The following is a 26753-nucleotide window of genomic DNA, read 5'->3' as shown; positions in this document are numbered from 1 at the left end:
TTTATCTGCTAAATCCAACATCTGGGTCATTTCAAGGTCAATTTCTATTGACCATCTTATTTCTTGGTTATAGGGTATAATTTCTTATTTTCCTGTATGTTTAGTAGTTTTTATTGTATGCTGAATGTTCTAATATCACATTATAGAAGATTCTGGATTCTATTATCTTCCTTGAAAGAGTATTCATTTTAACTCTAGAAGACCATTCAATTAACAGCCTTGTCACCTAAACACTCACAGAGGTTTGGTAAAGGTTTGTAAAGGGCAGGTCTGTACAGAAGCCTAGTTGGTTAGGCATCTAGCTCTTGATTTTGGCTCAGGTTATGACCTCAGGATTGTCAGATTGAGCCCCATGTCAGGCCCTGCGCTGGGCATGGAGTCAGCCCGGGATTCTGTCTCTCTCTCCCTTTCTCCCTCTCTCTCTCTCCCTTTGTCCCTTCCCCTTGCCTTTCTCTCTCTCTCCTTCCCTAAAAATAAAAATTAAAAAATTAAAAAAATTAGGGCAGGTCTATAGAAAGCCTAAGGTTCTCAAAAGGCCCTCTAAATTGACAGAAATAATCTCTAAACTTTGTCTTAACTAGATGTCTGGGGTATTAACAAGTTGTCTCCAGTCTGGTTAGCTGAAAACTCCAATGTCTCGGAAAAGTGCTTAACCTCTAATATTTCTACTCTGTGTTTAACCCATAGCAGTCACTCTCTAGTAAGCCTGAGTCTCATTCTGTAAATATATATCTGTCCTCAATCAAGCACTTTCAGGGCTCCCCCATAAATCTGCCCCACTACCTTTTCGTATCTACCCCCAACAATTCCAGTTTCCAACTGCTTCAGTTAATCTAAACTGTGATCTCCACCTCCTCAGCTCAGGTAGACCACCACACTGTTTCAGTGCCACCTCTTGTACCACAGGCAGGACGTTATCCCTAGACAGAGATTCTGAGCAATTGTGAGGTTCATCTCATGCCTCTTCTTTTCTCTCAAAGATTTATAGCCTTGTACTGCCTCTTGTCCAATGCCTGATAAGAGCTGCCTCATATTTCTCCAGTTCTATGTTATGACATACAGCCTAGTCCAGCAGTCAAAAGCAGATGTCCTCGACCTTGGATATAACTCCATCCCATTACCACCAACTCCCCTCTCCCTCTAGCTAAATGACTTTCTCTCAACCATCAGGTTTAAGTATCACCTTCCCCATCGGTGAAACCAAGTCTCCCTTTCATAAACACTTTTCCTATCCTTATTCGTATCATTTACTATAAATTATACATGTTTTTTTTTGTTTGGGAGTTGTATTAATACCATCCTACTCACTAGACCTTTAGCTTTATAAGGACAGAAATAGGATTGATTACCTGGGTTAGTACTTGCATTCCCTACCCCAAGCTCCAGTACCTAGCACCAAATCAAGCACATAGAACTTAATATTTGTTGAAAAAATAAATGTTGGGCAGCCCAGGTGGCTCAGCGGTTCAGTGCCGCCTTCAGCTCAGGGCATGATCCCAGGGATCCGGGATCGAGTCCCACATCAGGCTCCCTGCATGGAGTCTGCTTCTCCCTCTGCCTGTGTCTGTGTCTCTGCCTCTCTCTCTCTCTCTGTGTCTGTGTCTCTTGTGAATAAATAAATAAAATCTAAAAAAAATTTAAAAAATAAATGTGAGATAGACTATTTCTGAATAACATATGGTTCACAATACACATGAAAATTTCACCACTCTAAAGAAAATACACTTCAATTTTTAAAACATGTTATTCAGGAGCCAACAAAAATAATGCTATTTAAAGTATCTGTTGTACTATAAAATTGAGCTAAACTGAAGAATTTTAAGCTATTTTACATAACAGTACATCATAGACAAACATACTTGACAATTTTATAACTTAAACCCTACATTATTATAAAATCCTATGCCACAACCAAAAAGTATAGAATGCCAAAAATGAAGGCATAGTAGTAGTTTTGCTACTGTTTGAGGAAGGAGAGGTGGAGTAAAATTATGAATATGTCACACCAAATCTTAGCAGAGACTGAATTCTACTGCAAACTCCAAAATAAGTTGATTGTGAAGCCTTAAACTGGTCAATTAGTTTTTCTAGGACTGCTTCTTCATCCGTAAAATAATAAGTACTTTTAATTACCTCCACCTTTAGCACTCTATGAAAAAAAAAATCTACATTTTATTAAGTTTGAAAATACACAATTTCTTATGATTACAGTGACATAAGTAAATTTTAACTTTCTGCTATTCTAATATTTTACTTACCAGAAGTCAGATCTTTGTAGTTTTGTTGGTTTGTCAAAACCTGAGTAAGAACAGACCGCATTGCTCCTCCCATTTTAGTTAGATCTTCTAAAAAGGAAATTTGAGGTTCCAAAAGCTGAAGGACTTTGTTAAGGTCTTTTTCTGATGGTACATCAGCTGCTGAAAAACATGTAATTAACTTCCTCTCAAGTATTTTGTTAAGAATAACAATATTTTATTCTTTTAAAATTATAGCAACTTGGGTAACAGTATTTTATAATAAAAAAAATTAATATAAGAACTCTGGAGGGATGCCTGAAACTCAGTGGTTGAGCACCTGCCTTTTCAGGGCGTGATTCCAGAGTCCTGGGATCGAGTCCTGAATGGGGCTCCCTAGAGGGAGCCTGCTTCTCCCTCTGCCTGTCTCCGCCTCTCTGTGTCTTTCATGAATAAATAAATAAAATATTTTTAAAAATAAAAGAAAGAACTCTGTTTGGAAAGCAGTTATTCACCCATCACCCAGCCTAGAATAATAGGCTTGCTCAGGAATTCAATCCTCTGAGGAAAGGTAGATGGGAAAAAGAGGTAACTTCATAATATTAAGCATTTAATTTGGTTAAAAAGCATTCAATTTGAGGTTCCTATATTTTTAAATATATAAAAGTAATCATAACATCATTTCACAATTAGATCGTGTTTAAGAAAAAGTTAAGATCGCTTCCTAAAATAAAACAACAGAAATCAAATAATATTGAGACTAGTCTAAGAATATTAGAACAAAATTACGTCAGTTCTAAATTTAAACCTGTGTAGCAAATAACCCATCCTCTATCATATTCTAAAAATACAGACTCATGTTGGCTGGAGGTCAAAGCAACTAAATTGAAAAATAACTGTTTTCATAAACATAAATGTTTTTACTAAAATAGTTTTTAAATATCAGAAAAGAATGCCTAGCAGAGCTGGAAGAAGAGAAAAGAAATTTGCATAGCAACTGAAAAAGAATATTTAAGAGGGGGAGTAAACTGAGGTCTTAAGGAAGAAATGAATAATGAGATTCAGAGTTCCAACATAACTGGCTAAAAGGATGCATATAAGGAAGCTAACAGAGGGCCTGTGTGCCCAGGAAAGGGAACAACAACTTCATTTATTAAGCATCTACTACATGACAAGCACTGGGAAGCAAAACCAAATAAGAACTAATTCCTACTCCCAAGGAACTCACAACCCAGTTAAAAGATGATCTGTGAATGAAATTCTAGATAATTCTGAGTTCTGGGAACCAAACCAAAAAAACCTTACTTTCTTAGTGTACAACCAATACTGTATATTATTCATCTTTATATCCTCGCCAATGACTTATGTAGTAACATAGCAAATATTTAACACTTGTTCTTGGTTTGTAAAGCTGCTAGATAAGCTCTAACATTCATCTGAGGATTGTAGGGTGAAATGAGAAATGGAACTCAAGGCATCTGTGAAATAACAAGATCTCCGAGCTTCTATTACCTCAAATTAGATGACTTCAAGTTCTTCCTTTAAACAGTGATCTCTACACAAAGTAACGTATTAACTTTTCTTGCACAGAAAAGAGAAATGAATGTTGAGCATAAGTGGTAATAGAGAAAGGAAAATTTGATGAACCTAAGTTCATGACTCTCATCTTAAGACAAAAAAGTGCTTCTATTCACTCCTTTGTATTTTCAGATAATGGCAAAAAATAATTATCAAAGCTATGTACTTAAATCATCTACCTATTATAACCGCTAAATGTCACTAAAGAAAAAATAAACAATTCATTTTTGTGTGAATTACACTGATCAAACTAACGGCTTTAAAGTTCTCATAATAAATGATTTCTACTTATTACCCTTCTAAAATAGGACATTTATAATACAAAATGTAAATTGCCAAAAACTTCATTAATTAGTATATGAGAAAGAGCACAAAGGCAAGCTGAATAACCGAGCTGGTCTCTAGTTTCTTCATTCCAAAGAGAGAGTAGTGTGGGGGCTGAATCAAAATAATATTTCTTCCTGTATTTTAAGACGTATACTCTGAGAGGAGAGGAAGCAGTTAACAAAGGACTGTATATTTTGCTTAAAATGTAGAAATAAGGAAGTATAAGTGTTTGTTCACAATAAAAATAACATGGTACTTTTAATTATGATGAAGCTGCTTTGTATTTCTTCACACTTCAATGATGGGGGAATAGATAAAAATGTGAGCCATAGTTTCCAATTGGATTTAAGATTATTTACAGTAAATAACTCAAAACCTCTAAAAGTAAATGTAGTTCTTTAAATGATAAATATATACGTATCATCAGAAAGGTAAAAGATCATAAAACGTTAATAAATTTGTTTCATACCACACTAACTGGTATGTATAATTCACAATGTCAAATGAGACTGACACCTTTAACAGACAATATCTAAATCCAAAATATTTAACTGAAGTACATTAATCTAGATCGTGACTAAATCATAAAAGGCAAGAAGCATATAATTTGTAGGTTTTTCTTTTCAATTATATCATGATGCTTACACCCATACATTCTATCTGTAATATGGGAGTGAGCAATGTCTCTCATAAGTTGCTATATACTGAGGGGAATAAAAATACAGACATCTACAAAAAAAAAAAAAAAGAGAGAGAGAGAGAAAGAGAAAGATGGTAAAATGGTAGTTTATCTTCGCACACTGGCAGGACTTAATTCTATTATAATATAATTATAAATAAAGTCACCTTAACCCCATAAAATTATTATTTCCTCATTTGCAAAAGGCCATGTAAGTTTGATCCTAAACATCTATGATCTCAGGAGCAGGAAGTCCCAAACTATGCCCTACTCCAAGGTATCTATGAGATTATATAATTGATGTATAGTTAAAATACGCTTTTATTTAGTCTCTGTAATTTCAGTCATCTCATAAAACATGTTAAGCAAAAAAATGTTATCTGAAAAAAATTCACCTTGTTATTAATGGTAAACTCTGTTAATTGGGAATTTAAAAAAGAGTACTAACAAAGAGTAGATTAAACATACCTGGTTCATTATAGCCTTCTCTTAAGTACTGAATAAGACAAAAAATAAATCTTGGAAGAACAAATTCAGACATCATCAATAAGTCTTTGGGGACACAGGGAATATTTGAACTTGATTTAATTTGATGCCTTTTGCAAAACCTGTAATATGAAAAAGAAAAAAATTAACAGTGATGTCTAATCTACCAGGAACATATTATATCTTTATATAATATCTATAAACAGAAAGCAGGCCAATATGAAAGCTGATTTATTACTTCTCTATGATTTTTAAGGCACCAAGTTAAAAGACTATAGTTTTAAACAGTCTTTAAATCTAAAATGTGGCTGAGGGGGGATTTCTTCCTAATAAAAGACCATACTAGATAGGTGCCAACTAGAATACTAAAGAAAATCTCATCACAGGAATTAGTATTTTTTAGCTGCAACTTATTACTGTCACATATTACTTTATTACTTCTACCCTTTACAAACCATTAAGTAGAAATTGATCATTTCTTAAGAATTCACATTTTCTATTCCTTAACTATTTCTAACTTATCATATTAGCGAGTATGTGACAGAAATACCTAAAGTCTATTTTAAAAGTTTATACAGTACACATAAGTACATACATTCCTTCTAATCTTGTTTATACTTATTTTAAAGTATGATTGGTGAATCTGAACAAAAATGAAGCAAACTATTCTGTATGTACAAATAATCACAAATAAGATATTTCGTGACAATACAAAATAACCACACTAAATATATAAAAAGATGACTTTCAACAAATTGCTTTAGGACAATTGATTATTGTTATGCAGAAAGTAAATCTTATTCTTATCTTACACCATATACAATATTCCAACATATCAAAAGTGAAAAAAGTTACCAGGGTAAAAAACAATCCCCCCTCCATTACCTCAAAGTATAGAAGGCATAACTAAGTAAAACTTTAAACCAAAAGCCATAAATGTAAGATAAAAATGGACTATATAAGTCAAGCTTCTATTCAGAAGACAATTAAAAATTGAAAAAAATATTTATAAGAGGTAAAACAGAAAAAGAATTAGTATCTTTGCTTATAAACACTTGAAAATGGATAAGAAAAAGAAAAAAGAAGAAAACAATTCAATAGAAAAATCACCCAAGGTCATGAAGAAGTCACAGAAAAATTGCTGAATGGCCTGTAAACATGAAAAGATGTTCAAGTTTTCTAATAACCAAAGCAATGAATTTTATTAAAATAAAAAGTGAGTAACGAGAAAATTATCATTTTGTGTTATCTACTGAAATAATCGACCCATGCAATGGAACCCTTATAGAGAAAGGCTTATGGGGAAATTTTCCACTTGAGATCAAATGATCACATCCTTATCAATCTTAGTAAAATGAGGAGTAAAAATCAGACACCATGATGCTTGTGAAGAACATAGCACCATTTAGGAAGTGTTTTTACCAAAAAAAAAAAAAAAAAAAAAATATTTTTTTACCAAACATGCTGAATTTGACACCAAGTCTCTAGAGCTCACTTCCAATTATAAGTAGTATAGTACTAAAGGAAAAGTTAAAAACACCACAAAAAAAGCAAATAGACAAAGCATGAATGCAGACCATTATATATGATAATGGACTCAATTTCTGCCACCTCTCAGTAGCAAGAGGAAAAAGTAGAAGGACCACTCTGGGGGTAAAAAAGCTTGAGAGCCCCAATAAATATAATGTGTAAAAAGATTCTAACAAACCAACTTTATAAAGGTATTATTTTAGACAATCAGGAAAATATAATTATGAACTGGGTAATAGTTCATTCAATAATTTTATTAGGTATGATAATGGTATGGTTATGTAAGAAGGTTCATTGGTTTTTATAATATTAAGGAATTATTTTGTTATTTTTGGTAACAGCTGCATTGCGGCTATCAACAAAAAAATGAAGCCTTTTCTTTTAGATACATCAATATAAATACTTACAAATGGAATGCTATAATGTATGAAATTTGCTTCAAAATAATCTGGTGGGAAAAGATAATAATAATAATAATCTGGTGGGATGAACTGAAATAGGTAGGAGTATACCAACTATGAGTTGTTAATTGTTGAAACTGGGAGATGGATACACAGGGTTTCACTATGTTGTACTCATTAAATAAAATGTGGGCCAATATCAAAGCCAATAAAGTATTCCCTTCAGATTTTTAAAGCACCAAGTCAAAAGACTGTAGTTAAAAAAAAAAAAAAAAAAAAAAAAAAGACTGTAGTTTTAGTTGGTCTTTACACAAAAAATGTCACTGAAGGAGCTTTTTTCCTAATAAAAGATCATAGTAGTTGGGTTCATTATGTGAATTGCTTTTATGTATGTGTGAAATTTTCTGTACTAAGAACCTAAAAATTTTTTAAAAGGAAGGAAATATTAGCCTTTTTAAATTTTTTTAAAAATACTAGACCTTTAAAAAAAAAAGATTTTATTTATTCATGAGACAGAGAAAGAGAGAGGCAGAGACACAGGCAGAGGGAGAAGCAGGCTCCATGCAGGGCGCCCGACGCAGGACTCGATCCTGTGACTCCAGGATCGCGCCCCGGGCCAAAGGCAGGCGCGAAACCGCTGAGCCACCCAGGGATACCCTGCTCTAGCCTTTTTTATTTTTTTTTATTTTATTTTTTTAAGATTTATTTATTTATCATTCAGAGAGAGCAAGAGAGAGGCAGAGACACAGGCAGAGGGAGAAGGAGGCTCCACGCAGGAGGCCCGACGTGGGACTCGATCCCGGGTCTCCAGGATCACTACCCGGGCTGCAGGCGGCGCTAAACCGCTGCGCCACCAGGGCTGCCCTCTAGCCTTTTTTAAAGATAAATACTGAAGCATGTCAGGGTTAGATGACAATGTTTAGGATTTCCTTCAAAATACTTCAACAACAACAAAATACTTTAGCAAAAGAGAAAAAAGGATGTAAGAAGCAAATGTGGCAAAAATCTTGATAAATGTTGAATCCAGTGATGGGTATATGGAGGTTCAATGTTCTCGTCTTCACATGTTTTATGTTTGAAAATTTTGATAATACAAAAAAAAATTTTCATCTTGAGGACTGGGGAAATTCATTTTACTAATTTTTTGTTGGAAAGCACATTCAGAAATCTCTGTGATCTTATATCATGGAAGTGTAAGTAGATGCAGTTTTTGATGATGTTTTAGCAATATCTATTAAAACTTTAAATGTTCAAAAGCAAATGAGCAAAGGAAATTTTAAAAAAGAGAGAGAGAAACCAAGAAAAGTCTCTTAACTACAGAGAACACACTGATGGTTACCAGAGGTGAGACAGCTGGGGGAATGGAGGAAATAGGGGATGAGATTTAAAGAGTACACTCCTTGTGATGAGCACTGGGTTTTGTATAGAAGTGCTGAATCACTATATTGTACACCTGAAACTAATATAACACCATATGTTAAGTATACTGGAATTAAAATAAAAACATTATTTTTAAAAATGTTAATAATTGTTCATATCCTACTCTAACATTTCTATTTCTAATGAAGCTAATTCTAAATTGTTAAGACTGTATCTACAGAGATGTTTACTATGGCACAGTTTGCAATGCAAAAAAAAAAAAAAAAAAAAAAAAAAAACTAGAAACCGCTCATGTGTTCAGCAATAAATGTTAAATTATGGTAGAGCCATAAAATACTTTGTTAAAAAACTTGAGAAAGACCAACAAGTACTGAAATAGAATCATATCTAAAATTAAGTGAGAAAAGAACTATATAACAATATATATATTACAATATCTCAGTAAGGAAAATTTTGGAGAAAGAATAGGAAGGAAAATGCTAATATATGTAAGAAAGAAATATTTATACCAAATAGATGTATACCAAATTCGTGGAAATTAATAGGAATATGATACAGCATACTTCACTATCTACATTAACTCTACCTATAATGTTTGAATTATGTATAATATGCATAACTTTAATCAAAAAAAAACTTTACATTAAAAGCAAACAATAAGTTATACCATTCATTTGGCTTTAGTTCCACAATTTAAAGCATTAATTCTTAACCTCTCTTGGTTCATAGACCCCTTTGAGGATCTAGCAAAATTTATAACTCTTTCTTAAGAAAAATATATAAACATAAAAAAATAAAACATTCAGAATGTTTATGCATTGCTGAAGTCTATCTAGCCTTAAGGCAGAGACTCCAAATGTTAGGTCAATATATTCCAGTGTAGAGATATGAATTTCCTTAGTCTTCAAGGCAGGATCTGAGCAGCTTCCTCAGTTCCCTCTCTGTCCCATCCAAATACATTTCCACATCTATCATTTTATGAAACAGATAAGGAACTATTATATCTTAAGGTTCAAACCTTTATTTAAAGATAAATATCAGGCAGCCCGAGTGGCCCAGCGATTTAGTGCTGCCTTCAGCCCAGGGCATGATCCTGGAGACCCAGGATCAAGTCCCATGTCAGGCTCCCTGCATGGAGCCTGCTTCTCCCTCTGCCTGTGCCTCTCTGCCCCTCTCTCTCTCTCTCTCTGTCTCTCATGAATAAATAAATAAAATCTTTAAAAAGAAAGAGAAAGAGAGAAAGAAAGAAAGAAGAAAGAAAGAAAGAAAGAAAGAAAGAAAGAAAGAAAGAAAGAAAGAAAGAAAAAGAAAAAAGAAAAGAAAAGGAAAGAAAGAGAAAGAAAGAAGATAGATAGATAGATAGATAGATAGATGATAGATAGATAGATAGATAGATAGATAGATAGATAGATAGATAGATAGATATGGTGGGGCACCTGCCCGGCTGGCTCAGTTAATCATCTGACTCTTGATTTTGGCTCAGGTCATGATCTCAGGGTCATGAGATCAAGTGCCACATCGGGTTCTGCACTCAGTACTGAGTCTGTTTCTCTCCCTCACTCTCTCCCCCTCCTCTTGCTCATGCTCTCTCTAAATAAATAAGTAAATCTCTTTTTTCGAAAATATAGTGTCAGGATGGCCAAGTGGTCTAAGGCACCAGACTCAAGTACCTGCTTCATAAAGGTAAATATGAATTAAAGAACTTCTTTCAGTTGTGACACACAAAATCTAAGCAAAATCAAGGAAACATTTCTATTTTAAAAGGCTTTAAAATTAAAAATTAAAAAAATTGTGTGGTTAAAGATAATTTAATTGCACTATCTACAAGCATAAATATAAAGGACAAAAAACAGATGAAAGGAACTCCTGAAGAATGAGAACATAGATACACCAAAGGATGCAATGAAAAGCTTGCCAGTTGAAAAGCAGGAAAAGAGAAAGCATTAGATAAATAAGGGCACAGAAAACTCTTAGATACTTTCCACGTAGAAAAGAAATGAATTCCAAAGTGCTATTGGGCAGACAGTGAAGAACAATTTGAATAGAGTATCAGCAGCATCAAAGAGTGAAATTTAAACCTGGAATTATGCCAAAGGAACAAGAGTGGTCTAAGCAACCTAGGGACTGGGATTACAGGAGTATATCAGATGGCTGTTGATTAAAAAAATTAAGAGCCAAAAGACTTAAGCAAGCTCTGTGAGCTAGTTTAAATAATGCAGTACTAAGCAATACAGGTATAATTTATGGTAAGATGGACAAACAAAATTGGTTTTTGTATTCCAGGCTAAACACAGTGTGGGAACTAAAGCATCTTACATATTACATAGCAAGTGTTCAATAAAGACTTGAGTAACAAAGATTGAATCTAATAATAATAAAAAAAAAAAACCACCAAAATTATTTCAAGGGCATTCAGGTAAAAAATACCCAGACTTCTTGTGAACAAAAACAACAGAAAAGAACCAGACATCCATTTAATAATATCTGCTTTTTAACTACTTGAAGAACCACTATATGCCTGGCACTGAGGCCCCAGGAATACAGGGGCCTTGCTCTCATAGAGCTATCTTTCTATTGGGGTGGAGTGGACTAGAAGGAGAGAAAGAAAAACAAAAAAAACAAATATGTGTAAGCTCTACAAAAATAATCTAACAGCATGATTTATACAAGGGGCTTAAAATGGAAGGCCCTTCTAAAGAGGTGGTATTTCGGCTACCAGCCAAATGACATGGTTAAGCACGCAAAGCTCTGTAGGTATATTGTCAAGAGATCTGACAAAGGCCACCGTATATAAACAGGTATTAAAGATCTCTTCCCTGGGGTACCTGGGTGGCTCAATGGTTGAGCATCTGCCTTCGGCACAAGTCATGATCCCAGAGTCCTGGGATCAAGTCCTGTATCAGGCTCCCCACAAGAAGCCTGCTTCTGTCTCTGCCTCTCTCTCTGTCTCTTATGAATAAATAAATAAAATCTTTAAAAATAAAAATAATAAAGATCTTTCCCCAAGTGAACAGGAAGAGGCCTTTCTAGACAACTAGTAAGGCTCCAAAAAAAAAAAAAAAATTAGGCAGAAGTAATGTGTTCACAATAGCAGTTCGTGGGTCACAAATACTTTCTCCAAGGAAACCTACAGTTTTGAATAATTAAGAAGACTAAATATTCCTTAGTGGAGCAGAATATTATGGCAATAATAGAAATGTTGAATAGAATTACAACCTAAAATGACCTCTCCAAATTTTACCTCAATTTTTAAAACCTGAAGTATAACTGATAGAAAATTGCCAAAAAATAACTGCAGCTCAGTGAAGTATGACAAACAACACACCTATGTGACCATCCTCTAGATCAAGAAACAAAACAATATCTGCATCCCAGAAATTCTCCTTGAGACTCCATTGATACTGAGTTTAGATGACTAAAAGTAGAATTCCAGGACTCTGGGAGGAGAGAGGAGGAGACAGGATGGGAAGGGAATGGACAGGACCAGAGGGGAGAGTGGGAAGGAAAGAAAAATGGCCTGGGGGTGGGAGGATGCACCTGGGTGGCTCAACTGGTTAAGCCTCCAACTCAATTTTGGATCAGGTCATGATCTCAGGATTGTGAGATTGATTCAGCCCCACAACAGGCACCACACTGTGCATGGAGCCTGACTGGGATTCTCTCTCTCCCTCTCTCTCTGCTCCCCACCCCCAACCTGCTATGGCACACTCTTTCTCTCTTCAAAAATAAAAATAAAAATAAAAATAAAAATAGAATAAATAACAAGATCTTCTGTCTCCCTCTGCCCCTCCCCCACATCTCTCCCTCTCAGAAAGAAAGAAAGAAAGAAAGAAAGAAAGAAAGAAAGAAAGAAAGAAAGAAAGAAAGAAAGAAAGAAAGAAAAATGGAAAAGGGACCAGAGATTCTTGGTGGTCCATTTGCACATTACTAAAACTTAATGGGGGGGGGGGGGGTAGGAGTGCAAGAGGAGGCCAACTCAAATAACCCAACCACATATTTCAAAAAACAGAAAAGTATCTAAAATAAATGCCCCTAAAAATTAGCCTGGGCATATACATCCCATTTCCACTTTTGCACAAATTACATACATACACATTATTTTTGCGTATAATTTAAAGTAATTCACAGAGCTCCCTGAAAAGTCATGCATTCCAGATTAAAAGCTCTTGAAATAATTTGTTCTCTTCATCTTACAGTTGGAGAAATCTCAGAAATACTAAACAACATGCCTAACTGGTAAAATTTTGAAAAAATTTCTGATGACCACAAAAGACTTACCATAAAGATATATGATCTTCACTAAACTAATCTATATATTTAATATGACCTCAGTAAAAATACCAATAAAGAATAAACAAAGTGATTCTGAAGTTCCTAAGGAAAAGTAAGAGTAGTTAAGAAAATTCTGAAAAATAAGAGTAATGAAGTAGAATACTTTCATCCTGTATTAAAACTTAAAGTTAAAATAATCAAAACTGTGTTAGAGAATTTTTAAGAAAGCTTATATTCTAGAGCATAATAATAGATGTTAATGATAAATATCAATATTAATAAAAATTAAATATACTGTAAGGCAAAGGTAGCTGGGTCAGAAATTTAGATCCAAATTCACCTATAATCTAATGTATTCTTGTGCTATTTCTCTAGATATACGTTTCTACATTTCTAATTTGTATGGTTTAAGGTACAGATTCATCTCATATCTAAAACTGTTAGCCTACATGAATAGTTAAGAAAAGAAACAAAATTCCATTAATATAGGTTTAATATTATTTGGTGAGACCTAAAGTACTACAAAAGCAAAACATGAAACCGTAAGTCCTAAATTCAATTATAGGGTGCATATAAGATCAGAAGACTTGAAAGCCAAATTAGAGATATACAGTTATTCAATTATTAAAATAGTAAATAAATTATAAATTGAATGCAAGAAGGCAGAAAACAATGTGGTAACGGTACATAAAAAGGTATATCAATGGACAAATTAATTATTGTGGGTCCAAAAACAGAATCAAATTCATGTGGAATTTAATTATGACATGGTGGATTTCAAATCTATAAAACATGGTTTATTCATTGAAATGGTATTGAGATGGAGTAACCAGTAAAGATTCAGGGAAGGAGGAATCTCCTCACATCTTATACCATAATAAATAAATAAGACCCATATCGATTTCTACAAATGAAAAATACAGTATCGGAAATGAAAAATACACCACACAGAATAACAGTAAAGTAGACACTAGAAAAAAAAAGATCAGTGATTGAACTGACTTAACAGTAGGAAACTATCTAAAATAAAGCATGGAGACTAAGAAAATGAACAGAATTTAAATAAGATATGGGACAATAACAAGCTTTCTTGCATTACCCTAAAAACCCAAAAACGGGAGGGGAGATAGAACAAATGGCTTAAGTTTCTCCAAATTTGCTGAAAACCATAAAATCACAGATCCAAGAACTCATCAAACCCCAAGCAGAATAAACTTTTTTTTTTAAACCATATGAAGGCACATCATAATCAAACTGCTGAAAACAGGGATAAAAAGAAAATCTTCAAAGCAAACAGAAAAAAATGATCCATTATGTACAGAGCAACAAAGATACAAATGACAGCATACTTTTCACCAGGAATTGTACAATCAGAACACAATGTAGAAACATTTAAAGTGCTAGAAGCACGCAAGCAAACCCGTGACTCTAGAATTCCATCTCAAAGAAAATTCCCTTCAAAAATGAAGACAAATGAAAACTTTTCAGAAAAATCTGAGAAAAATCACTGCTATCCTACCTGTACTATAAGAAATATTAAGGAAGCTTTTCAAGCAGCCTATGATAAGCTCACATGGCAAGAAACTGATCCTTTTGTCAATAGCCATGTGAGTGACCCACCACAGAAGTGGATCTTCAAGTCTCAGTGAACATTCAGAAGACTGTAACCCTAGTCAATATCGTTACTACAACCTGATGAGATGTTACGCCAGAACAACCCAGGTAAGCCATTTCTAAATCTCTGGTCCACAGAAACTATGAGAGAATAATCTCTGTTGTCTTAAACTTCAAAGTTTCAGAGTGATCTGTTACACAGTGATAGATAACTGCTGAAAATACTATCAACAAACTAGACCTAACCGACAATAGAACATTACACTGTACAACAGCTGAACGCTCATTCTATTCTTCATAAAATACATCCCAATAAAGTTCTTTTTCCATTTTTAAGAAGCACTGGGATGTTTTTAACTCACAGAATTATATAGTCAAACATAGAGACCTTTTCAAATAATCTTTGCTGTATGTTTATCAACATACACCTTGATATACCCACCGTCCGCAATGCCTTCTCTTACAGAACTGTGGCCCTTGAAAATTTATACATCTAAGCCCTAACCCCAGGGGCGCCTGAGTGGCTCACTTGGTTAAGCATCCAACTCTTGGTTCTGGCTCAGGTCATAATCTCAGCATCGTGAGATGGAGCCCCATGACGGGCTCCATACTCAGCAAAGACTCTGCTTGAGATACTCTCCCTCTACCCCTCCCCCTACTTGTGTGCATGTTCTCTCTCTCTTTTGCTCTAAAATAAATAAATCCTTTTAAAAAATGTTTTTCTTGAAGCCCTAACCCATAATGCAACCATATTTGGAGATAAGACCTTTGAGGAGGTAAGTAAAGTTAACTGAGGTCATATGGTAGGGCCCTAATCCTATACAAGTGGTATCCTTATAAGAAGAAAAGGAGACATCAGGGATACACAGGTACACAGAGGAAAGACCATGTGAGGATACAGGGAGAAGGCAGTCATCTACAGGCCAAGGAGAGAAACCTCAGGAGAAACCAAACCTGCCAGCACCTTGATCTTGGACTTTCAACCTCCAGAACCATGAAAAACAAATTTCTGATGTTTAAGTCCCCCAGTCTGTGGTATTATGTTATGACAACAAGCTGACTAATATAGTCCCTCAGCAGGACATGACTGCCTACATACACAATGAAGCCAGCCTTATGGCTAGCACTGAAATTAGTCCAGACCAGACTGATGGCTTTTCAGTACTGACAAGCAGAAAATATCAAAGAATGATATGGATTTTATGGACCCATAATGAATATAGATCTTATCAACTTTATGATATTGAAGCATTTTAAATTGAAATTATGTGAACTATGTTCACAGACCACAAAGGAATTAAAATGGAAATCAATACCAAACATAGATTTAAAAATCCTTACAATCTGAAAATTAAATAACATACCTGTAAATAATGCATGGACAAAGAATAAGTAAAAGTATCCTGTGACAATTTTTTTTGTGCCTATCATGTTCACAAAGACAAAAAGTTTGATGATATACTACCTTGGCTAGGTACTAAAGCAATGGATATTCTCATTGTACCAACAGAAACAGTGTAAATTAACAACATACCAAAAGTGAGGACAATTTGTAAAAATATATCAAAAGTATAAATGCATATCCATTTGCCCCAGTAATTCAAGGGATTAGAGTCAGGAGTCCCTAATTTCTAATCCATCACTCTTTTTCATGATACCTATGAGAACATTTTCTCAAGACACAAAGAAAGAACTTTCATATAGTATCCAGGTGAAAGAGATAAGCTATAAGATGTAGTCTAGCCAAGATAATAAAATATTGTAACTCCTATAGTTTTCAATAGTTTGAACAAAGAGAAAATCAAAATCAGAGCTAATTCAAAAAATCCTACCAAGAAGGAAGCAAAGACTGGCACTTGGCCAGGAAGCACAGCCTAAGGTCCCACCTAATCTAGCTGGTTAAGGACCTAAAAAGTGTCCCCACCCAATCACAGAGTCCAACCAGCTACACCACCAACCCAGGGAGCACAGTTTGTGACTCTACCCAACCAGAGGAGATTATGGAGCCCAGTCAATGGCCCTGCCTGACCACAAAACCCAGCCCGCAGCCCCACCTGAATACAGACTCAATTGACAGTATAACCCAGCCAATGTACCCCGCCCAATTTCAGAGCACAGGCAGTGGCTCCACCCAACCCAGACACTCAGAAAGCAAATGCTGCCTGCCAGTGGACAGTATCAGATGGCCTATACAGAATCCCAGGCTGAGCTAACTGAAGAAAATTTTTCCCTGCCAAAGTAAACCTACAGGGCAGCCCTGATGGCCTAAAGGTTTAGTGCCACCTTCAGCCCAGGGTGTGACCCAGGATCAAGTCCCACATCGGGCTCCCTGCATGGAGCCTGCTTCTCCCGCTGCCAGTGTCTCTGCCTCTGTATGTGTGTGTGTCTCTCATGAATAAATAAATTAAATCTTTAAAAACAAACACACAGGGATCCCTGGGTGGCGCAGCGGTTTGGCGCCTGCCTTTGGCCCAGGGCACGATCCTGGAGACCCGGGATCGAGTCCCACGTCGGGCTCCCGGTGCACGGAGCCTGCATCTCCCTCTCCCTCTGCCTGTGTCTCTGCCTCTCTCTCTGTGTGTGTGTGACTGTCATAAATAAATAAAAAATAAAAAATAAAATAAAAATAAAAAACACACAGGGGATCCCTGGGTGGCTCAGCGGTTTAGCGCCTGCCTTTGGCCCAGGGCATGATCCTGGAGTCCCGGGAACCGAGTCCCACGTCGGGCTCCCGGCATGGAGCCTGCTTCTCCCTCCTCCTGTGTCTCTGCCTCTCTCTATCATAAATAAATAAATAAATAAATAAATAAATAAATAAATAAATAAATAAATCTTTAAAAACACACACACACAAAGTAAACCTATAAAGACTGGAAGAGGAGACCACTTCTTCCAATGCACAGATACCAATGCAAAAACAGAAGGATCAAAAAAAAAAAAAAAAAAAAAACAGAAGGATCAAGAAGAATCAGGTAAAGCTGACACCATCAAAGGAAATCCATAAAGTTCCAATAACTGACCATGAAGAAATAGAGCTGAACTAAACAACAAAGAATTTAAAATAATCCACTTAAATAAGTTCTATGAACTACAAGAAAATACAGCTAGGCAAATAAGCAAAAATGAGGGAAAATACATCAATAACGTAAGTCTAAGAAGAAAAGAAAATTATTTTAAAAACAAATTCTAGAGCTGAAGAATATAATTTAACTGAAAAATTCAACAGAATTCAACTGCAGACTTCATCAAGAAGAAAGAATTCATGAACACAAAGACATGTCATTTGAAATCATCCAGAGGAGTGAAAGGAAAAAAGAATGAGAAAGAGTGAAGAAAGCTAGAGGACTCCTAAGATATCACACAAACAACATACATTATAGTAATCACAAAAGGCGAAGAGAGAGAAGGGGACCAAAAGCCTATTTAAAGAAATAATGGCTGAAAACACCCCCAATTTGGGGAAATAAATGGACTTAAGATTCAGGAGCCTTAGAATCCCTAAATAGGTTCAGCCCCAAAAGGGCTACACTGAGACATATTATAATTAAGTTATCAAAAGTCAAAGACAAAAATTTGAAAGCAGCAAGAGAAAATACCTCATCACATAAGGGAGCCCCCCATTAAGTCTATAAATAAATTTCTTGGCAGAAATCTTGCAAGCCAGGAGAAAGTGGGATGATATATTCAGAATACTGAAAGAAAAAAACTGCCAACCAAGAATACTATGCTCAGCAAAACTGCCCTTCAGAAATGAAGGAGGGGGTGCCTGGGTGGTTCAATCAGTTAGGTGTCTGCATTTAGCTCAGGTCATGATCCCTGGGTCCTGGGATCAAACCCCGCTTTGGGCTCCCCACTCAGTGGGGAGTCTACTTCTTCCTCTGACCCTCCCCAGTGCTCATGCACTCTCATGTTGTCTCTCAAATAAATAAAATCTTCAGAAAGAGAGAGAGAAAGAAATGAAGGAGAAATAAAGATTTTCCCAAATTAAAAAAAGCTGAAAACATTCATCACACCCAGACATTACTTAAAAGGAATCCTAAAGAGAATTCTTAAAGCTGAAATGAAAGGATGGTAAATAAAAATGTGAAAATATAGGAATGCATAAACCTCACCAGCAAAAATAAATATACAGTCAAAGGAAGATTCTCTAATATTGCAAAGGTAGTAGGCAAATCACTTTCAACTCCCATATAAAAGTTAAAAAATGAACACACTAAAAATGACTATAATAATTTAAAATATAAAAAAAATATGAAGTGTAGTATCAATAATCTAAATGCAAGAGGGAGAAATGTAAACTACAGGGGTTTTAGGTTGTTATTACCTTTAAAAAGGTTGTTCTAGGCTGCACCTGGGTGGCTCATTCAGTTAGGCAGTCAGTTAAGCATCTACCTTTGGCTCAGGTCATGATCCTGGGTTCCTAGGATCAAGTCCCACATTGGGCTCCTTGCTCAGTGGAGTCTGTTTCTCCCTCTCCCTTTGCCCCTCCCTGCCATTCATGTGCACACTCTTGCTCTCTCTTGCTCTCTCAAATAAATAAAATCTTTATTTATAAATAAATAAATAAATAAATAAATAAAGTTGTTCTAAGATACTTTATGTTATCATCACGGTAAGCACAATAGAAGAACTTGTGGTAGGTATATAAAAAAGTTAAGAGAAACAAATCAAAACATGTCATCACAAAAACTCATCAAATCCAAAGGAAGAGAGGGAAAAAGAAACTCTAAGAGTCAAAAACAATTAACAAAATAGCAACAAAAAGCCCTTACCTATCAACAAATATTCTAAATGTAAATGGATTAAATTCTCCAATCAGAAGTCCTAGAGAAGCTGACTGGATTTTAAAAATCTAACAAGAAGTTCACGTTAGCTTTACAGGGCACACATATGCTGAAATGGATGGAAACGATATCCCAAACAAATGATAGTTAAAAGAGAGCAAAAGCGGAGGCACCTGGGTGGCTCAGTCAGTTAATCATCTGCCTTCAGCTCAGGTCATGATCCAGGGGTCCTGGATCAAGCCCCACATCGGGCTCCCTACTCAGCAAGGAGTCTCTCTCTCCCTCACCCCATGCAGGCTCACTCTCTCTCTTAAATTAATAAATAAAAAATTAAAAAAAAAGACAGCATAAGTGGCTGCACTTACATCAGATAAAATAAACTTTAAGTCAAAAATGGTCACAAGAGAAAAAGAAACTTATTACATAATAAGAGATCAAGAAGATATAACAATCATAAATACTTATGCACCTACACATCAGAGCACCTAAATATGTAAAGTAAGCAGTAACACAACTGGGAAAAAAAAAAAAAAAAGCATACAATAATAAGGGACTGTAATACTCCACTCTCAACAATGGATAAGTCATCCAAACAGGCAATTAATAAGGAAACAGCAGATACGAACAACACTATAAACCAAATGGATGTAACAGACATATATAGAACATTCCATCCAACAGCAGCAGAATACACATTCATCTCAAGACAGAACATTCTCCCAAAAAGATCATATGTTAGGCCACTACACAAGTCTTAACAAATTCAAGCAGACTCAAATTACATATTTTCTGAACACAATGAAAACTATAAAACTAGAAATCAAAAACAGGAGAGAAAATGGAATTTCACAAATATGAGAAAATAAACAATACACTCCTCAACAACCAATTATAGGTCACAGAAGAAAGGAAAATCAAAAAAGTATCTTGAAACAAATGAAAATGGAAACCCAACAAACCAAAACCTGTAAGATGCCAAAAAAGCAGTTATAACTGAAAATTTATAGCTATAAATGCCTACACATTGAGGAAAAAGAAAGCTTACACAACCTAACTTAAACAACCTAACTTGGCACATCAAGGAGCTAGGAAGGAAGGAAGGAAGGAAGGAAGGAAGGAAGGGAGGGAGGGAGGGAGGGAGGGAGGGAGGGAGGGAGGGAGGAAGGAAGGAAGGAAGGAAGGAAGGAAGGAAGGAAGGAAGGAAGGACAAACTAAGTCCAAAGCTAGTAGTAGGAAGAAAACAGAATAGAGCAGAAATAAATGAAATAAAGAATGGAAAGCCAATAGAAAGAACAAAACTTAGAGTTGGTTTTTTGAAAAGATAAATAAAACTGACCTTTAGCTAGACTGACAGTCAACAAAAAAGAAATATGACTCAAATTAATAAAATTATAAATGAAATAGAAGAAATTACAACCAGTACCAGAAAAATACAAAGGATCATAAAAGGCTACTCTGAACAATTATACACCAATAAACTGGAAAAACTAGAAGAAATGGATAAATTCCTAGAAACATATAATTATTAAAGACTGAATAAAAAAAAAATAGAAAATGTGAACAGACCAATAACAACTAAGGAGACTGAATCAGTAATCAAATACCTCCCAGCCAAAAGAAATTGCAGGAACAGATGGCTTCACTGGTGAATTCTACCAAACATTAAAGAAGAATTAATGCCAATCCTTCTCAAACTCTTCCAAAACACTGAGGAGGAAAGAACACTCTCAAGTTCATTTTGCAAGGCTAACATTACCCTGATACCAAAACTAAAAGAAAGGAAAATTACAGGTCAATATGACTCATGCATTTGGATGCAAAAATTCTCAATAAAACGCTAACAAACTGAACTCAATAGCACATGAAAAGATCAGATCTTACACCATAATCAAGAGGGATTTATCCCTGGTATATGAAGATTGTTCAAAATATGCAAATCAATATAACACCACATTCACAGAATGAAGGATAAAGATCAGACAATAATCTCAACAGATGCAGAAAAGCACTTGACAAAAGTCAACATCTGTTTCATGATAAAAACTCAACAAACTGGGTACAGAGGAAATATATTTCAACATAATACAAGTTATATATGACAAGCCCATAGCTAACATCATGATAAATGGTGAAAAATTGAGCCTGACATGGGACTCGATCCTGGAACTCCAGGATCACACCCTGGGCCAAAGGCAGATGCTCAACTGCTGAGCCACCGAGGAGTCCCAAAAAATTTTCTTTAAAATCAGGAACAGGGATCCCTGGGTGGCGCAGTGGTTTGGCGCCTGTCTTTGGCCCAGGGCGCGATCCTGGAGACCTGGGATCGAATCCCACATCGGGCTCCCGGTGCATGGAGCCTGCTTCTCCCTCTGCCTGTGTCTCTGCCTCTCTCTCTCTCTCTCTCTCTCCGTGACTATCATAAATAAATATTTTTTTAAATTTTTTAAAAATTAAAAAAATAAAATAAAAATCAGGAACAATATATGAATACCTATTATTATCACTTCTACTCAACATAGCACTGAAGTCCCAATTGCAACAACTAGGCAAGAAATATAAATAAAAGGCATCCAAATCAGAAAGCAGCAAAATTATCTGTTTACAGAAGACATATTATATATAAAAAACCGTAAAAACTACACCAAAAAACTATTAGAATATTACTAAACACAGGATGCAAAAAACATACAAAACTCAACTACTTTTTATATACTAACAAAGAACTATTTGAAAAAAACTAAGGAAAGAAATCCCATTTACAATAGTATCCAAGCACTAAAATATGTAGGAATAAATTTAACCAAGGAAATGAAAGATCTGTACACTCTAAACTATAAAATATTGATGAAAGAAACTGAAGATGATATAAATAAATGGAAAGAAAGATTTCCCATGTTCATGGACAGGAAGAATTAACATTGTTAAAATGTCCATACTAGACAAAGCAATTTATAGAATCAATGTAACCCCTATAAAAATTCCAATAGCATTTTTCACAGAAATAGAAAAAAAATCCTAAAATTCATATAAAATCACAAAAGACCTTAAGTAGCAGTCTTGAGAAAGAAGAACAAAGCTGGAGACTTCACACTTCCTGATTCCAACTATATTTCAAAACTATAGTAATCAAAACAGAATGACACTACCATAAAAAAAAAATACACAGATCAATGAAACAAAACAGAAACCCCAGAAATAAACTGATGCATATATGGCCAACTAATATTCAACAAAGGAGCTAAGAATAAACAATGGGGAAAGGATAATCTCTTAAATAAATAGCACTGAGAAAACTAGATATTCACATGCAAAGAAATGAAATTGGATCCCTACCTTACACACTCAGAAAAATTAACTCAAACTGGATTAAAGATTTAACTACAAGACCAGACACAATAAAACTCCCAGAAAAAAAGGCTTCTTGACATTAACTTTGGCAATGACTTTTTGGGTATAATACCAAAAATATAAGCAAATAGAGCAAAAATAAACAAGTATAAATATCTTTACAGGGATCCCTGGGTGGCACAGCGGTTTGGCGCCTGCCTTTGGCCCAGGGTGCGATCCTGGAGACCCGGGATCGAATCCCACGTCAGGCTCCCGGTGCATGGAGCCTGCTTCTCCCTCTGCCTATCTCTGCCTCTCTCTCCCTCTCTCTCTGTATGACTATCATAAATAAATTTTAAAAAAATTTAAAAAAAAATATCTTTACAAAATAAAAAGTTTCTACACAGCAAAGGAAGCAATCAAAATTAAAAAGCAACCTAAGGAATTAGAGCACTGGAATGTTTCCAAACCATTTATTTGATAAAGGGTTAATATTCAAATTTATTAAGAGCTCATATAACCCAACAGCAAAAAAAAAAAAAAAAAACCTTATTTTTAAATGGGTAAAGGAATAGAATAGACATTCTTCCAAAGACAACATAAAAATGGACAAAATGGACAAAAAACATGCTCAACATCAATAATCATTAGGAAATGTAAACCAAAACCAAAATGAGGTAGATCACATCATTTTTTTAAAATATTTTATTTATTTGAAAGACAGAGACAGAGATAGTGACAGCATGAGTGGGAGAGGAGAGGGAGAAGCAGGCTCCCCACAGAGCAGGGAGTCTGAGGAGTCTCCATCCCAGGATTCTGGGATCATGACCCAAGCCAAAGGCAGAAGCTTAATCAACTGAGCCACCCATGCACCCCAAAATCTCCACACTTCTGTTAGTATTCCTTTTATCAAAAAAACAATAGTTAGCAAATGTTGCCAAAGATAAGAAGAAAAGACTCCTGTTTACTGTTGGTAGGAACGTAAATTGGTACATTATGGAAAACAGTATGAAAGTTTCTCAAAAAATTAGGGATCCCTGGGTGGCGCAGCGGTTTGGCGCCTGCCTTTGGCCCAGGGCGCGATCCTGGAGACCCAGGATCGAATCCCACATCGGGCTCCCGGTGCATGGAGCCTGCTTCTCCCTCTGCCTGTGTCTCTGCCTCTCTCTCTCTCTCTGTGTGACTATCATAAATAAATAAAAATTAAAAAAAAAAAAAAAAGTTTCTCAAAAAATTAAAAATAGAACTAGCATACAATCCAGCAAACCCACTTCTGAGTATATATCCAAAAGAAATTAAGTCATTATCTCAAAGAGATAGCTGAACCCCAATGTTCAAGGCAGCATTATCACAATAGCAAAAACATAGAAACAACTCTCAGTTGACAAATGAATGCATAAAGAAAATGATACACACACACACAATGGAGTGTTATTCAGCCATTAAAAAAAAAAAAAAGGAAATCCCAATCACAAGAAGAAAACTGGAAAAACACAAACATATGGAATCTAAACAACATGCTACAAAAAAAAAAAAGGCAATCCTGCCATTTGTGACAACATGAATAAACCAAAAAGGCATTATTATGCTAAGTGAAATAAATTAGAGAGAAAAAGACAAATACTGTATGACCACACCTATGTGTGAAATCTAAAAAGCTAAACTCATAGAAACAGAGTAAAATGCTCATGGTCAAAGCCTGGAGAGGAAATAAGGAATTACTAATGACTGGGTACAAGCTTCCCGTTGCAAGGTAAATAAATTCTGATGATCTCACATATATCATGGTGACTATAGTTAACAATACTACACCATATACTTGAAATTTGCTAAGAATGTAGATCTTAAGAGTTTTTACTACAAAAAAAAGTAACTATGTGAGGTGATGGATGTCTTAGCTAATTTTATTGTTGTGATCGTTTTGCAATACATACATTTATCATCACATTATATACCTTCAATTTATACAACTTTATTTGTCAATTGTACTTCAATAAAGCTGAGGGGAGTGGAATCCAGGCTGCATGGTCCTTCTGATTAAATGATGATAAATTATCTTAGTTTAAGAATCAATCATATACAGTTAGCCCTTGAACAACCAGGGAGACAGAGAGAATATGTGCAGGGGAGAGGGGCAGGGAGAGAGGGAGAAGCAGACTCCCCTGCCAAGCAAGGAACTCAAAGTGGAGCTCAATCCCAGGACCTTGAGATCATGACCTAAGCCAAAGGCAGATGCTTAACTGACTGAGCCACCTAGGCACCCCACTTCTGATTTTAATATTTTCTTTGCTCTAGCTTACTTTAAGAATACAGCATAGAATACATATAACATAGAAAATATGCATTAATCAACTGTTTACATTATCAGGAAGGCTTCCAGTCAACAACAGGCTACTATTATTAAATCTGAAAATCTCCTTATAACTTTTCACTAAGTAGATTTTCAGCTATGCAGAGGTCATATCCCTAAACCCTGGTTTGTTGAAGGGTCAACTGTACTAGAATCCTAGAGCCAGAGAAATTATCTTTCAAAAACAAATGCAAAAAAAAGCAAATGAAAGACATTTTCAGACATACAAAAAAGGAAAGAATTTATCACTAGCAAACTCACACTATCAGATATGTTAAAGGAAATCATTTAAGCAGAAGGAAAATGGTACCAGATGGAAACTCAGACCTACACAATGGAACAAAATACACTACAAATGGTAACTAATGGGTAAGATTTTATTTATTATTATTATTGTTGTTGTTGTTGTTATTGTTATTGTTATTTTAAATCTCTTCCAAAAATTATTGATTGTGTAAATAAAAATAAGAACAATGTATTCAGTGGTTTATGGTGCACATAAAAATAAAACACATGACAACAATAGGATATAAGCTGGGAGAGAAAAAAACAGAAACACACCATCATAAGGTTCCCATATATATATATAAATTAGCATAATATAATTCAGAATGGACTGTGAAAAGTTAAAGATGTATACTATAAACCATAAAGCAACCAGTAAAATAACAATAAGAAGATAATAAACCAACAAAGGAGATAAAATGGAAACAAAAAAAAAATCCAAAAGAAGGCAGAAAAGAGAGGGAAAAAAAACAAAAGATAGATGGGATAAATAAAAAGCAAATTCCAAAGTGACAGATTTAAATCTTTGGTTTAAGTTTTTATTTATTTATTTGAGAGAGAGAAAATGATTTAAAGAGAAAGAGCGAGCACAAGTAGAGCAGGGGCAGAGGGAGTAGCAAACTCCCTGATGTGCAGGGGGGCCTGATATGGGGCTGAATCCCATAATCCTAATCTGAGCTGAAGACAGACACTTAACAGAGCCATCCAGGCGCCCAACACATATTTTTTTCAAATGCACATGGAACATTCACAAAGACTGACCATATTCTGGATTATGAAGGAAAGCTTAAAAAAAAGTTAACATTTTTAAATAAATTGATATATACGTATACCCTCTGACTATAACAGAATTCACCTAGAAATTACTAAAAAACATAATCTGGGAAAAATCTCTAAAACTTCTAAATAACCCATGGGCCAAAGAGGAAACCATGGAAAACAGAAAACAGCTGAAATTGAATAAAAGTAAAAATATATCAAAATCTATGGGTTGCCTCTAAAGCTGTACATAGAGGGAAATTTATAACATCAAAAACTTATGTTAGAAAAGAAAAAAGGTCACAAAGCATTGCTCTAAAATGCCATCTTATAAAAAAAATGACAATATTAAAACCAAACAAGAAGGAAGACAGTAATAAAAAGCACATAACAATGAAGAACAGATAGAAAAGAAAAAAAGATAGAAATCAATAAAACCAAAAGCTGATTTCTTGGAAACACCAATAATTTTGACGAATGAAAAACAGGATCCCTAGATAACCTAAAGACATGGAAAGAACAATAAAATATTACAAAGGACATTTTGCCCATAAATTCAATTTAGATGAAATGGACAAATTCCTCAAAAGATTAAAACTGCCAAAGCATACACAGGAAAAAAGGTAACCTGAATAAGTACTACATCATTAAAGAAATTCCATTTGTACTCGAAAACATTCCAACAGGGACACCTGGGTGGCTCAGCGGTTGCCTTCAGCTCAGGGCCTCATCCCAGATTCCCAGGAT

General features: G+C 35.1%; 1 protein-coding gene across 7 annotated transcripts in view; it reads right to left on the bottom strand.

The window, feature by feature from the left end:
* UBR3 (ubiquitin protein ligase E3 component n-recognin 3) overlaps positions 1-26753 on the bottom strand; it is a 225737-nt gene that overhangs the window by 181953 nt on the left and 17031 nt on the right. For 5 of the 7 annotated variants that reach the window (XM_038584782.1, XM_038584784.1, XM_038584785.1 and 2 more), the window contains exons 2-3: positions 5287-5426; positions 2259-2417 (exon numbers count right to left, since the gene is read on the bottom strand). In XM_038584782.1, the coding sequence (XP_038440710.1) occupies positions 2259-2417; positions 5287-5426 (299 nt within the window). The remainder of the gene's footprint in view (positions 1-2258; positions 2418-5286; positions 5427-26753) is intronic. The other 2 variants (XM_038584783.1, XM_038584788.1) reach the window with 1 other exon arrangement.

Source organism: Canis lupus, chromosome 36 (assembly GCF_011100685.1).
Source record: "Canis lupus familiaris isolate Mischka breed German Shepherd chromosome 36, alternate assembly UU_Cfam_GSD_1.0, whole genome shotgun sequence".
NCBI lineage: Eukaryota > Metazoa > Chordata > Mammalia > Carnivora > Canidae > Canis > Canis lupus.
This window is presented reverse-complemented; position numbering and strand designations above follow the sequence as displayed.